General features: G+C 33.2%; 1 protein-coding gene across 1 annotated transcript in view; it reads left to right on the top strand.

Moving 5' to 3' along the window:
* The window catches only part of LOC124373991 (dolichyl-phosphate beta-glucosyltransferase-like), a 28879-nt gene extending 14863 nt beyond the window's left edge, over positions 1-14016 (top strand). Inside the window, exons 5-7 of the mRNA XM_046832296.1 lie at positions 1694-1937; positions 6901-6986; positions 10657-14016. Coding sequence (XP_046688252.1) covers positions 1694-1937; positions 6901-6986; positions 10657-10766 — 440 coding nt within the window. The 3' untranslated portion in view covers positions 10767-14016. The remainder of the gene's footprint in view (positions 1-1693; positions 1938-6900; positions 6987-10656) is intronic.
* Positions 14017-14370: the final 354 nt, after the last annotated feature.

The following is a 14370-nucleotide window of genomic DNA, read 5'->3' as shown; positions in this document are numbered from 1 at the left end:
TTTAATTTGCCATGGTTATATGTTCTAATTGAAATGTATACTCTTCCTCAGGAGTCAAAAATCCTAAGACATAAAATTAAGCATACCCGCCACAATATCAACCAGGTTTATAACCTCAGTAACTGAATTTATAAAATATTTGTTTGACATTGCAGGATGAATGTAATATTTTGTAGAGATATTTATAGAGATAGATACAGAATTATTTCTTGCAGCCTTAGATTATTACTACTTTTTTAAGTGAAAATTACTAGCAACGTTGTAATACTTGTTTACAGGGAGTGTTTCAACAGCTTGTTATCATGTGTATACTAAGACTGAGATAGCTTTTGCACAACCTTTTGCATCACTGTAGTATGTATTATTTTAACAGCAATATTGTAAGGTTATATCAATAATCAGATATATAATATTTAAAACAATTTATTCATGTCTTTTGTAAACATCAACAGTGCTTTGTATGGGTTCAAGAAAGTGTATTAATAATTACTAAGGACCTGACTGGGCTTTCTTAAAATCGTGTTGTGATGTCACTTGATAGAAAGGTTGTCCTAGAGACTTGAAACCATTTAACCTTATAAGCAGTACGAGTCACAATTGCAACACATATGAGCCTTGCCAAAATGATAGTGATTGAGCGCTGCTAGAGCAAAATCGTAAGAGAGCTATATGCACACTGAAGATATCATGTCAGTATGGCTGTATAGTCTAAGGCGCTACTCTTGGGTGTGGGAGTTGGCCTTTGGATTCATGAGTTCAATTTCTACACCTGGTGTTAGGGTTTTTTTGCAGTCTGGTGAATACTGATGAGTCACTGGTTTTTGATAAAGCTGGTAGGAGGGCCCACCTTAAATTAAGATGGTTGTGGCTTAGATGGAAGTTGGCCTTTACTATAAAAAAAACCCACTTTATTTGTGTTATTTTAGGTTTTTAAAGAAATTATAGTTAAATCATAACCATAATAGTAGTTTTTAAGAATTTAAAAACTATTTTAACCATACCTATCATATTAGGAAAAATTACCAGCAGTTAGAGAGTCTAGAACAGCCTATTGTTTTCTTATTTATTCAAGTCACCACTACAATTTTCACCCAGCACTGAGTATGAACGTAAAAATGCACACTGGGTGTCTCAAAAGTCCCACCCACCTTAATTTTTTAACTGTTGAGAATTTTCAAATCTTATTACTTATTATTACCTTCAATTCTCCAAAATGGGGTAGGTATTAACTCAAAAGATCTAACCGGAATGACCCATTGAGTGATACATCAAGGGCCATGTTGAGACAAATACAATGATACCAAGAAATCATTTTCTGATCACTCTGACCAAAATGAGTAGTGTTTGAAAAAAGATGAAATTATAATTACAATAGGACGCTGTGTTGGGTAGAGCCAAAAGAAACATTCCTAACCTCATTACTCTTGTGTTAACAGAAGTAGCAGCGCTATCTGGATCACTCTTGTAAAGTGGTGTTGCTTACCTTATTACTTTTGTCTTTCCAAAAGTAGCATAGCTTCTCACAATATTTTCATGCTACCAAAAGTAGCATTACTTCACCTACTATGTCCGGACTATCAAAGATAGCGTAGTTCCCTCATTATTGTCATGATATTAAAAATTGTAAGTTGCAGTATGAGTATGTCTGCTTCTAGGACATGTAGATTGACTGAAAGAATGAATTTGTCTGCAGGAGATTACCTGGTGGAGGCGGAGAGGATATCAAATGAAGTGGCGTTGGTGTGTGGTTCTCGAGCACATTTGGAGCAGGAAGCTATTGCCACTCGCTCACTGTTCCGCACGTTACTGATGCATGGTTTCCATCTGCTTGTGTGGTTACTGTGTGTACGCTCAGTACGTGACACTCAGTGTGGTTTCAAACTACTCACCCGTGAAGCCACTCGTCTCTGCTTTAGGAGTCTTCATGTTGAACGATGGTAATTATGTTTATGGAATTTTTTGGTGTTTAACAACCCCACAAAGGTGTTGTACGGTTAAAATTATGTAGTGTACATAATTGTTTTTATTGATTGAGTGTTAGCAAAGCCTATTTTGAGCAAATGGTATATTTTATTTCTCTCTCCCTCTCTCTATCTGCATGATATCTGAAAAACAAACTGATCTTTAGACTTAAAATTTTGCGTGAAGCTTTTAGCATGCATTTCTATACAAGGAACATTAAGTTCAATGATGGTGCATGTCTCATCCATGTTATTTGCCTGAACGTCATTGAAGCATAGTATTTAGTAAGCTGGCACAATTTCTCTTTTGCCTGCTGGGGCATGTAAAAAGCTCATGTCTGTCTGATTGTGTGCCTGTCTTTTTGACTGCTGGACATCTCAAGTGTGAAATACATATCATGAGATCAATGTGAGTTGCTTATTTGTAATTATATTGTCTATTTAAGTACAAACATTTTTAGAGTTTAAAGATTTTATCATGATACCAATATTGACCGTCATTATTTGTAAATTTTGTATTCACCATATATCGCTTTAAAACTACTGGCTATGGAGAAACTTTACATCAGTTAGTTATTGGTGATATTTGATAAGTTTGAACTAGAGTATTCTACTTAACAAACCACTTTCTATTTTGGATGGAAAGCTATAACTTTTATTAGCGTGAATCTAGCTATATTGAACTAATTGTTAAGAATTGTTTGAGCTAAAATACGCAATGGAATTTCCTGCTTTTCCTAATGTTCTTATTTCTTACAATAAAAGGTTTTGTTATAAATTTGGCAGTCCTTCAAGTGAACAAGGTTTGTGTCAATAAATTAAAAATTTCAAGTGATCCCATAAGAAGAATTCCTATGGTGATAGATCTGGTGAGCGTACAGGCCAATATAGATCACTAAAATGTGAAATCACATGTTCAGAAAACATTTCTCTTACAACTTTCATAGATGCAGTACTCATTATGTTTCACATTAAACTCTCTACGAAAGCTTCATTGAACAGTTTTGACTAATTCATTCGATTTTAAATACTGTTCAACAGTTCACAGCGCCATTGCTACTAAAACTGGATGCTTTAGTTTACATAATGGCGTCGCTCTACGATCACTGACAGCTCCCCTCCACTGATACTACACTACTAAAATCCATGTGTTCTTTTTGTGTCATCCTCTACTTGTGTATGTCACCATCAGCACCTTAGTTTGGTGATTGGTATGACATTTTTCAATTTTTATAGAAATCATTTGGGGATGGCTACCCTATATATAGGCTTCTTTCTCCCCTCCCTTGGATTTGGATCGGCTGATGTTCGTGATAGAGTGGTTCATTGTGAGATATATTTGATGATAATCCACTTTATGACACTAATCAACCCGTAACTAGTAGTACTGGCCGATTTCTGACACAAATTATATATTTCTAGGTGCTATTATGGAATGAATTGATAATTTTCTTCATATTTTGATAAAAGTTTGTTCAATTCTTTTCTAACAATATATTTGTAGATGATTCTATAATTATAAACAATAGGTCTCCTATATGTAAATTATTTTTATTTTCAAGGTACATTGTAACAAAACCAAATTTTTGGAAAATTCCACTTATACAGAAATATTTATGAAATGAATTTAAAAAATGCCTTTATTTAGGGCTATCAAGCCCTGTTTAACAAAATTGCTTAACCTATAAAAAGTTAAATTAACTTACAAAAAAATCTACATATTTAAATGAATTCAAAACTTAAAATACGTTAGAGAAAGTTTATATATATTGTAATAAATATAAGAAAAATGCAAAACAAGAAGACATTCAATCATTCTATAACACACCGACTGACCACATGACCACAACAAGGAGCACCACCCGTCACCCCCACAGACCCCCAGCAGCAAGCCCCTAAACAACATCCAAGTGTGCACGTCCTCAATACATCTAATATCATCGGGAGAGCATTCCAAAGGCAACAAGCTTGAACAGTAAAGGAACTATTAAAAATTGTTAATCGATGAATCGGAATTGATAGTAATGTGGCTCCCATTCTTGCAGATTGATCACTAATATCAGAGGTAAAGTTGAAATGATCAGACAGATAAACAGGATATTTGGTTTTGATAATTAAATGTAGAATAGAAAGTATGTGGAATTTATGTAGTTGGTGAAGTTTCATGAATGACAATTGCTGAAAATATTGTGTAACATGCTCATGTTTGAGATTAATAATATATCTAATACAGTAGTTCTGAGCACACTATAGTCTGTCAGATTGCAATCAAAGTGTGGTAGTATAAGAGTCTTAATGAGCATCACCTTAATATTGAATGGCAGATATAAGGCAAACCGCTTCAAACCGTGGATGGCAGCAAAGACTCTTCTGCACTTTATCGTGACTTGGTCAATCCATTTGAGATTTATATTCATTGTGAGTCTGAGATGGATAGTGATTTCAGTTTGTTTTGGTAATTTAGTTCACAACTGTTAAGTTTTGTTTTGGTAATTTAGTTCACAACTGTTAAGTTTTGGTGCGGTGTCAAGATTAATTCGGTTTATAATTTGAGTTACAATTATCTTTGCATGCGTTTTGTTGTCATTTAGTTTTAGTCCTTGTTGTGTTGTCCTATAAAGTTAATTGCTTCAATATCAAAGTTGAGAAGTGACTCAAAAGTGACTAGTTCGTTTGGTAAACTGTGAATGTGTATTTCCAAATCGTCAGCATAAAGTGAAAATTTTAATGTGTTATAATTGAAGTGATGATGTTTAAGTGAGAATAAAAGTAGCCCAAGTACGGAGCCTTGTGGGACCTCCCGTTTAGTAGGTTTCCAGTCTGACATTTTATTCCCCTCCTTCACACATTGCTGACGTCCAGTAGGGTAAGACTCGACCCAATTAACAAAAGCATCGGAGAAACGATACTTCTTTAATTTGATAAGGAGGAGGGGGTGGTATATGCAGTCAAAGGCCTTGGAGAAGTCAAATAATATTAAAGTGGTCACTAGTATCTTGTCCATTGCCAATCGGATATCATCAGTAATCTTCAATAAGGCTGTAGTGGTACTGTGATTAGATCTGAATCCAGATTGGAATTTGTTCAGAATATTATTGTTATTAAGATAAGAAGAAAACTGTTAGTGGACTACTCTTTCAAGACATTTTGAGGGACACAAGAGAATGCTTATTGGGCATAGTTCAGAAGGAGTTTGAGGGTTAGATGTTTTCTTCAATGGGCACATTTTCAAACATCTTGGGAACAAGAATTCAAATAACAATTGAAAATAATAACTATAATAGGCAGATTGGTAAGGTATTCTTCAGAAAGCGTAGAGGTATATTATCACCCCTCACCGCATTGCTGGTCATCCTCAAGCGTGTCAGCCTCACTCACATGTGCAGGCAAAATCTAACAGCCTGTTATTTCTATTATATACTAACACCAAAACTTTCGATGAATGCATTCACGTAATAATGCAAAATTGATGTTTCCAATTTTAGTGTGTTACACAGGTGCTAATGTTATGACATAATCATCTATTATATAATTTGATGTCTATTATGTTGTTATTAACAGTTTTCCACTAGAGCGCCTTGGCTGTATTACATTAGCTTTTTTACAAAGCAACAGCTGGTGACTTGCATTGTTTGATTATTTTCGTCCGTCAAAACACCTGAATTTCCTTAAAAATATGTACGTATATTTATAGTGTTTGTCATGTGAACTGTACATTTCTTAACAGCATAAAATTAGGGGTTAAATGTATATTTTTGGTTTTCTTTTCTTTTACTCCGAGTTAGGTATAAAATGAAATTTGGAGATTCAGATAACAAAACACATTTTTCCCATAATTTTTCAAGCATTAAAAAATTATGTTGAAAGTAAAAAAGTAATAAATCATCAAAACTTGTTTCTCTGTTCTATTGTGAGAAAAATTATTTATATTATGTTGCATTTGAAACATTGGCTGTAGCTAAAATAAGCTTTAGAAACAAACATTACCAGGTACCCTAAAACACTGTGCCACTGCAGTATAAGTTTTTGTGCCATTCTAGGGTGAAATTATTGTGATTTCCCCTGGTACATTAATATATAATTTTCAGACATGTCAGCTTAGACACTTTTAGTTTAGCTGGATATTAACTTAATTTACATTGATGTTCTCTTTTGTCTCATTGTATACTGTTGAATTTCTTTATTTTCATAAATATTTAAAATTTCCTCTTAACCATTAGTATTGACTCAAGGGTATTGAAATTATTGAAAAAGTTCGTGGATATACATGACACCAGCTGATTATTATGCTATCATTTGAAATTTTTATATAGTTAAAATAAAGTTTCATATGTACTACAGTTGGCGGTATTTAAACTATTGCTTACATTAATACTGTGGTCATACATTCAATAAAGAATCAATATCTAACTCAGAGTTAAAATAAATGAATTTGAAATTGAAACTATTTATTTGTGGTATAAAATTAGTGAAGAATATAACTGATCACTGTCTTAGATACCACAACAGCAAAATTGTAGAGTTTGGGTGGTTAAAGCCAACAATTGGAGTCAATTGAGATCAAATGCAAACTGTATCAACAGTGACACCGGAACCATTTCACCTTGTGTCGAGTGACAAGAAGAAATTGGTAGTGGTGGAGCTCAACCTTGGATTCCTGAAATCTCTTTTTTAAAACTGAAATTGTGTTATTCATAATTTGTACAGAGTATTAAAATTTACTTTCACTTTAAACTGAGTGAGTTTCCAAAAAAATGGATGTAAGCAATATAGTTTTAAAAATGCATCAAGAGTTCATTATTGAAAACAATTTTGGAACTATTTTGAGAGTATTTTGAAGATGTCCAAGCCAGCCATTCGTTTACCTCTAAGAAATAAATATTTTTGATTGATATTAGTAGATGTGAAATATTATTAGTTGGAGTGTGTATATGTGCAGGGCATTTGATGTGGAGTTGCTCTACTTGGCCGAGAGACTGAACATTCCGTTGAGCGAAGTTTGTGTAACCTGGACAGAAATAGATGGTGAGATGTTAGTTATTGTATTGGTTCAATTATTTAAATTTTAATACAGAAAAACAAAAATCATAAGTTACTGTTTTAATTTCAAACATTTTGGAATTATTTTTCTTTTGTTAATAATTATAAAGAATATAAACAAAGATAACTTACTAACTTGTAACCTTCATTCCATGATTATAAGGTGTCTATTATTCCAACCCATCACAAGTATTTACTGTCAATAACTTGGTTTTTAACCATGGCTGTGGACTCGCATCATCATATTTGTGAGATCTATGATCCTATTATTATGAATGGAATCTGACTAAAGCAGCCAACGACTGGTGCAATTGATTTGAGTTTGAATATTTGTGAAGACCAAATCATTTTGATTCATGATAACAATCCTCTACATGAAATGGCATTGTCTTATTCAAATGTCGGCCAATATTTTACAAAATTTTGTTTGAGAATAGGCGTGGAAAAAGTCTTGCTGAATAATAAAAGTTTGCCTTAACAGTGATGCTTGATCTCACACTGCTGTACAAATCTGGAATTTGAATGATTTCTCAACTGGTAATCTATTCACCATGTAACATGGCCCTTTCTCTATAAACAATATAATAAAGAAAGTGAAAATGGATGTAAACTCATAGTTATCAGAACAAAAATGTTTCTTTCAATAAGAATTTCGGAATTTACTGTTTAAGACACAGAAATTGCCAGCACAAAAGTCATGTGAAAAAGCATGTAGAATCATAAAATAGATATATGTCAAACAAATGTTTTTGTAATATAAAAAAACTTTAATTACGTCTCTTGTATATTTCTAAACAGTCAATTATGATTATCCAAGATGGTTAAATGTCTTAAAAGTTGCTATCAAACACAATTGATTATTTATTTGTGGTTCAATTTGACATCTCAACAATTTTCTAAAAATCTCCAGCCTTATAAATGAAAAAGAGGGTGATTAAGGAATTGTAAGCTGGGTACTAATACATAAAATGTTGACCCCTGTTCAATTCACCCAAGTTCCACAAAGAGATGGAGTAATCAAACCCTAAAGCCCCAGCACATTTCTGGTGGTAATTTTTCTAACCTGCTTAATTTCATATTGCAACCCCTCTGAAAATCAGTCATGATTTCCCTTAGCATCCAAGAGATTAGGTCCAAAATTAACCTAAAACTCCACACTCTGAGGTGACCAACACATGCTAGTGTATAACAAGAAAATGGTGTTACTGACTTCAAATTGACCTCAGCCTTAATGACGGGCTCTCTCGATACTGAGCCACCTTCCAACAGTTCTGCTCTTGTCCACTACACAGCCAGCACAGGATAAAGCCAACTCCATGGTATCACTTTTAGTATCAAAATGGTTACTTAACCCATTGAGTAACCAATTAACCTAGCCTCTCTAGGGCTGAATGTTTGAATTGATTTTGGCAGAAATACATGCGTGACCTAAAAATATTAATAGAATGAGTTTGGATACAGATAAATTAGTCCATTTTTCAGGACATTTTAGTCTATTTGGTTGCTCTACAATAGTGTTTGTTGCTTTCTTCAAAGAATTTTTTATTTATTTTTTTTATTATATATTTAACCCTTTGAGCGCCGCCGCTCCCGCGCGCCGTCGTTCGCTAGACCGCCAGGCGTTTGAGCACCGCACGGATCCAATACCGCCACGGCAAAATCACCCGTTTTTGCATGGTCACATATTAAATTACATAACTTTTGTAAATTTTGAGCTAGCCTTTTAGTTTTGGTTTTGTTTTTGAGGGGAAGAGATGTACTTTCAGTTGATGTAATAAATTACAGTTTTATTATTATTTTTTTACATTTGTTTAGTAGTATGTATGCCTGTCGTAATTAAAAAAATAAAAAATCTTAAGTTTGAGGTCCAAAAACACACTGAATAAGTAACTTGGGCTCAAATAACGTTTTTTAACCTAAAAGTACGTATTGTTTTGAGCATATACTAAAAGTTACAAATATATTCCACAGAAATTGCATAAAATAATGTAATTTAAGTAAAATTCAAAAAAATTTCAAAAATTCCGCTTTAGGATGAAGATACACTTGTTACTATAGAAACAAGTAAATATCAATATTTTATAGTTGAAATGAAACAGAGCAATACAATTCAAAGTTGATATAAATATATTTAAATATATTTTATATATATTATGTTTAAACTATAAGGACAAAGACGTAAAGTTCACAGAGCCACTATAGTGGCCCGCGGCGCTCAAGGTACCGCATACGGCGAGCCACTATAGTGGCCCGCGGCGCTCAAGGTACCGCATACAGCAAGCCACTATAGTGGCTCACGGCGGTCAAAGGGTTAAAGATTTTTTAGTAAGAAAAACACGAAATCAAAAGTAACTGTCAATATTCTATTACTTTTTTGTTTATCTGTTTTAATAGTTTTTTTATTCAAAACAGTACAATGTTTTTTACACGGAAAACCAGTTTTTATTTGATTACTTAATTATAAAGCATAATAACAAAATAATCAAAATTAAGTTACATTTTTTCACTTTTTGATGATTTTATGACAAGCTCCTGAATTAGTTGTCTGGAAGATGAGATCAAACTGTTTGTTTCATTCAATTGTTATTATTAAAATGATAATTAAAATAAAATTATTTACATTACATACAATGACCATTAATTTACATTTTATAATTCACTTTTGTGTCAGTCTTTGAATATCTTTGATATCTTAATATCACTGTCCAAGTATTTGTCTACTTCTGAAGTATGCAAATTGTCTTGCTCCATGAGGTAGCAGAAGAAATAAAAACTCATTCAACAACTATAAACAGTTAAACACTAAACATTGAGAACATGATACATAGAATGTAAGCAGAACATTAAAGTGATGGAAATTAAGCATATGGAAAAATATAAACAATAAAAAAAAACTATTAGTTGTGGTTTCAGTGTGCAAACATAATAAATTAAAACGGAATAATTGCTTATAAGGATGCATAGGGCACAAAACTTTGATATAGCGGAAAAACCAAACAAATACGTGATCGTTAGCGTCTAGAAAGAGCATAACATGTTCCGCTTGGACAAGATTATTCAGTCCTGCTCAGCCGCAATGAGTGACGCTTGGACAAGTTCCCCTATGGGTTAATTAATGCCACTGTCTTGGGTTTTGTGGTATCTTTCCACCCAATACGGCACTGAACGTCTGATTACCACCTTTCTTATTTCTTGTTTTTTGTTGTTTGGTGGCAGGTATTATAAATGTGAACAAAATAAATACAATCCTGACGTGCAATTTCAAGGAAAGCTCACTCTGAGTTCAGAAACATTTGTTGAACTGTGAAGTGTTTCCGCACACCACTTCTTAAAATAGGTACTTTTTAAATTCTAGTTGTCCATCACAAGCCTCTGAAGATGATCTTAGTTGTCCTAGGATATTGGGAATTGATATAAAGTATTAGTATTGTGACATTTTAGTTTTTTATCCCTCTTATTAACATATTCTTGTGGCAAAAAACAATAAAAGTCACAGTCAGCCTATCCTAACTCCTGAATAATCTGATGTGATTTATCCAGTCTGCTGTAACTTTAAATTGAGACTTGAGCCAGTAAATTAGGAACAAACCTTTTTAATAAGCCAAATTATAATAGTAAAATGTCTATTTTTATTCAATTGAACTGTTTGTGACAGGATCTAAGATAGTGCCTGTGTGGAGTTGGCTGCAGATGGGTCGGGACCTGTTCCTAATTTGGCTGAGGTACATGATCGGAGCATGGAAGATCCACAGCAAGCACAAGTGACCAGTGAGCAGTGATCTCCAGCGGTATCTCATGTCTTCCTGTCTTCCCACAGCTTGTGACATCACCAACACGGCTGCAGGACTATGTCACTATTGTTGTCTCTAGTTACACGTCTAGCGTCGGAGAAGCGCTAGTGTCAGGGGGTGTTAGCCTCAAATAGCTGTAAAAAAGACAATATCACCAAAAGATATTACGAAAGAACTTTTGTGGAAAAGTTATCTTATTCTAGCAACTAATCATTGTTATCAGTTAGAATTTTTCTTATAATTTAATCTTAGTATGGTCTTTTTATAAGTGATACAGTAAGAATAATAGTTGTTCTGTGGAGTCACAATTGGAATTTAATTAATTTTTCCAATTGTTTTAAACAAATTGAAAAGAACTAACAAGATTTGACTCACATATTAAGTGTATCTGTAGTGGCTGTTACTAATTGAATAAATGGTACCACATAACTGGTTAGTTCACATGTCAATAACAATCAGATAGCATTTATTTTTCGGCTGTGAACTGTTGCCTAAGGACGCAAGGTACTTAAATCTAGTACTGATCATGCTTTATTAAAAAACAAGATTGTGCTTAATTTATTTCTCCTCATCAGATCTGTCCAATTGCTGAGTAATAACCAACAATTCTTTGTAAAAATGTATTATTGATGATGGATGATTCTAACATTAACGATAGCAAATTTCGGAAAACCTGTTATCCTATCAAACCATTGATTATTATAGTTGGTATAAACTAAAATACGTTTTAATGGGTGTTATTAGGCCATGGACCTAATTTACATCTAATTAAAATCAAATTAGTCTCAAAACTAAACATTTCAAAGCGTTATTCAAATTTTAACATTTTAAGGTATATTTAGCAACTGATCAGTAGGCATACTTATCAAGATCTAAAAAGAGGGTTGCTAAAGGTGGAGTGGTTAAAACGACTTCCAAATATAGTAAGCACAACTTTAAAAGTGAATTAAAATTTTCTAAATCAATTATTTTCATTTTAATTACTTTAGATATTACTTACAGTTAATAATACTATAAAATTGATTCTTCAAAATTCAAATATCAAATTAAAAATAACTCACTTACTTTTCATTAATTTTAAAGATTCGTTCCAAAAAATTATATATTTTAAACATTTTAAAAGTGTTCTATTTGTCCAAAAAAGTGCTTTACAAATTGTAGCGTTACATTAGAGCTGTCTATATTGAGATTTTATGTCAAAATAGAATTATTTAGGCCCTATATTTATTTCGAGTAATAAAGTTGACTCTTCTCAATTTGTAATGACAACACATAATTTTCAAATATTAATCTCTACATATAACGCAATTTAATTTTGAAACAATTACTTAAAATTTTAGTACACAAAGGAGCCCAGAGCAGAGTGCAGTGGTGAGTAGGAAATTGTAACAATAACTGACTTACTGACTGCAAGTAAGGGAAGCTATGCCCTCGAGATACCAGGCATATATATGGTTTATGTATTGAGGTTTCCCCCGAGGATCTCGCCTTCACCCCTGACTATGGACACTAGGCATCCTTAGTCAGTTCCTCGAACCGAAATTTGTCTTTCATCCTTCCCGCTGTTAGGGTTGGTTCTTCTTCTCATCACACCATTCCTTGTGTTCAGGATTGCCACTTTCTGTAGCGCGACGCCCCCATTTGAATTGAAGGGCACATCGGCTTCCTCTGATCCTTAGCTCCTCCTCCCCACAGTACCCTTTGTACTGCGGATCCACAGAACATTTTCACAAACCAAAATGTTCTACCATTTTTCCTCTTACCTGGGATGACCAATTCCGCACTCAAAGATGGAGGCCAAAGTCCTCTCCTTCTGTGGTCTTTAACCCTGGATCTGTTGCCCAGAACGTGGTGAGCCTGGAATAGGGTACCGAAAGACCAGTTCTCTAGGCATACCTCCGGGGTACAAAATACATCGGAGTGGCCAGCCCCTTCACCTGTACCCTAACATGCAGGCCACAGTGAGCCAAAACCTACCTTCCTCTGTAGACTCTGACCAACGAATCTGTTACCCAGCGAGTCTGGGTTTGGGTACCTTTAATAAGTTTTTACAATATATCTTCTGAGGTGCGGGATACACCCATTCGTGTGACCATGTGCGAAGATGGTACTGAACAGGGCTCTTTCAACAGCCTCATTGGAAAGCCTTCTGTGCTTGCAGGTTGCAGCCACCAGCACTTTGTGAGCCCATGCCCTCGAGACAGAGAGCAAGTATTGAACTGGGAAAAGACAAGGACAAGATTCAGCTCTATTTGATTGCATATAACTGTTACTAGAATTGAATGGAATGTAAATAACACATACGGAATTTCCTTGAGAGCTTGAGAAGCAGAAACAGAAATATGAATAAAAAAGAAGGGGCAAAATATAAATTACTTTACTTTTTATATTACATTTCGTAAAAAAGACATTTTATTCCTTATAGTTTGTATGCTATATCATTCTTATATTATGATAAACTGAAAGTGTACTACACAGTGTAAATCTAAATATTAAATGAACATAAATAATATCAAATGTCTAAAATTATTGTACTTGTTTCTTCATAACTAGGATTTCTGTGGTCAGTCACCATTGTCAATTGCACAGCAGAATTACAATCTTAGTTCAAGGAGCTCTTTCACTATAAAACGTTTTTAAACTTAAGAGAAGAAATTCTTAAGTAGCCACACTTTTTTTTCTTTGGAGGATAATTTGATTATTTTAACACAATATTTATACTTCTTCTTTTAGTTAGTACGTATTCATTTATATAGAATTGTGATAAAATGAAGTATTGACTTAATGTTTATAATGACGTACATTTTTATAAAATAATGTTCACTTTAATAGTCACGCAGTTCTTAATATTACATTTATTTACCCTTGGCCTATGGTTTTATGTTCCATTGAATTATGTTTTTGTAAATTATTCAGATCTGCACTTTTTTAATTAATTAAAATTACACATTTCTTGTTAAGTTATATTTATAAGCTGTATATTAAGGCTATTTTGGGCAGACAATTTTTACATTCCTCAAAGTGTTTTACATAAATGCTGGCAATCTATTTTATTATTTGCAATTATTTTGATATGCTTGTTGTATCAATAGGCATACATTTTTAAATAAATTATATTGATATAATTTTACTTTCTTGTTTATAATAATACCAACTGTTTATACCGGGGATATGTTTTGTTAACATATGTATATATTTCATTAATAAAAATTGTTAATAACATCGTTGTGCTTATCTGTGATTTTTAATCCTAATTTCAATACATTTATTCTTAGACCAAAATGTAGAAAGACCGAATTTGAAATACTGTGTATTTCTAAAGTGTTAAACGTTGTATGTTATTCTCATTAATTAAATTTACTGAATTACTATCAAAAACGTTGCTAATAAGGTTAGATATTTAAACATGTCAAACAATTGTTTTGGTGTTTTGGACATTAATAGTGTCAGCACGTTGTGTACACTTTTCACAGGAATTTCTGTAACAATCCAGAACTTTAAAATGGTGATAACAGGTGACAAAACAAGTGTGTGAGAGTGAGTTGAATTCAAGGCCTAATCATCTCAATAGCTTAGCC

This window comes from Homalodisca vitripennis, unplaced genomic scaffold, assembly GCF_021130785.1.
Source record: "Homalodisca vitripennis isolate AUS2020 unplaced genomic scaffold, UT_GWSS_2.1 ScUCBcl_6896;HRSCAF=14328, whole genome shotgun sequence".
Taxonomy (NCBI): Eukaryota; Metazoa; Arthropoda; class Insecta; order Hemiptera; family Cicadellidae; genus Homalodisca; species Homalodisca vitripennis.
This window is presented reverse-complemented; position numbering and strand designations above follow the sequence as displayed.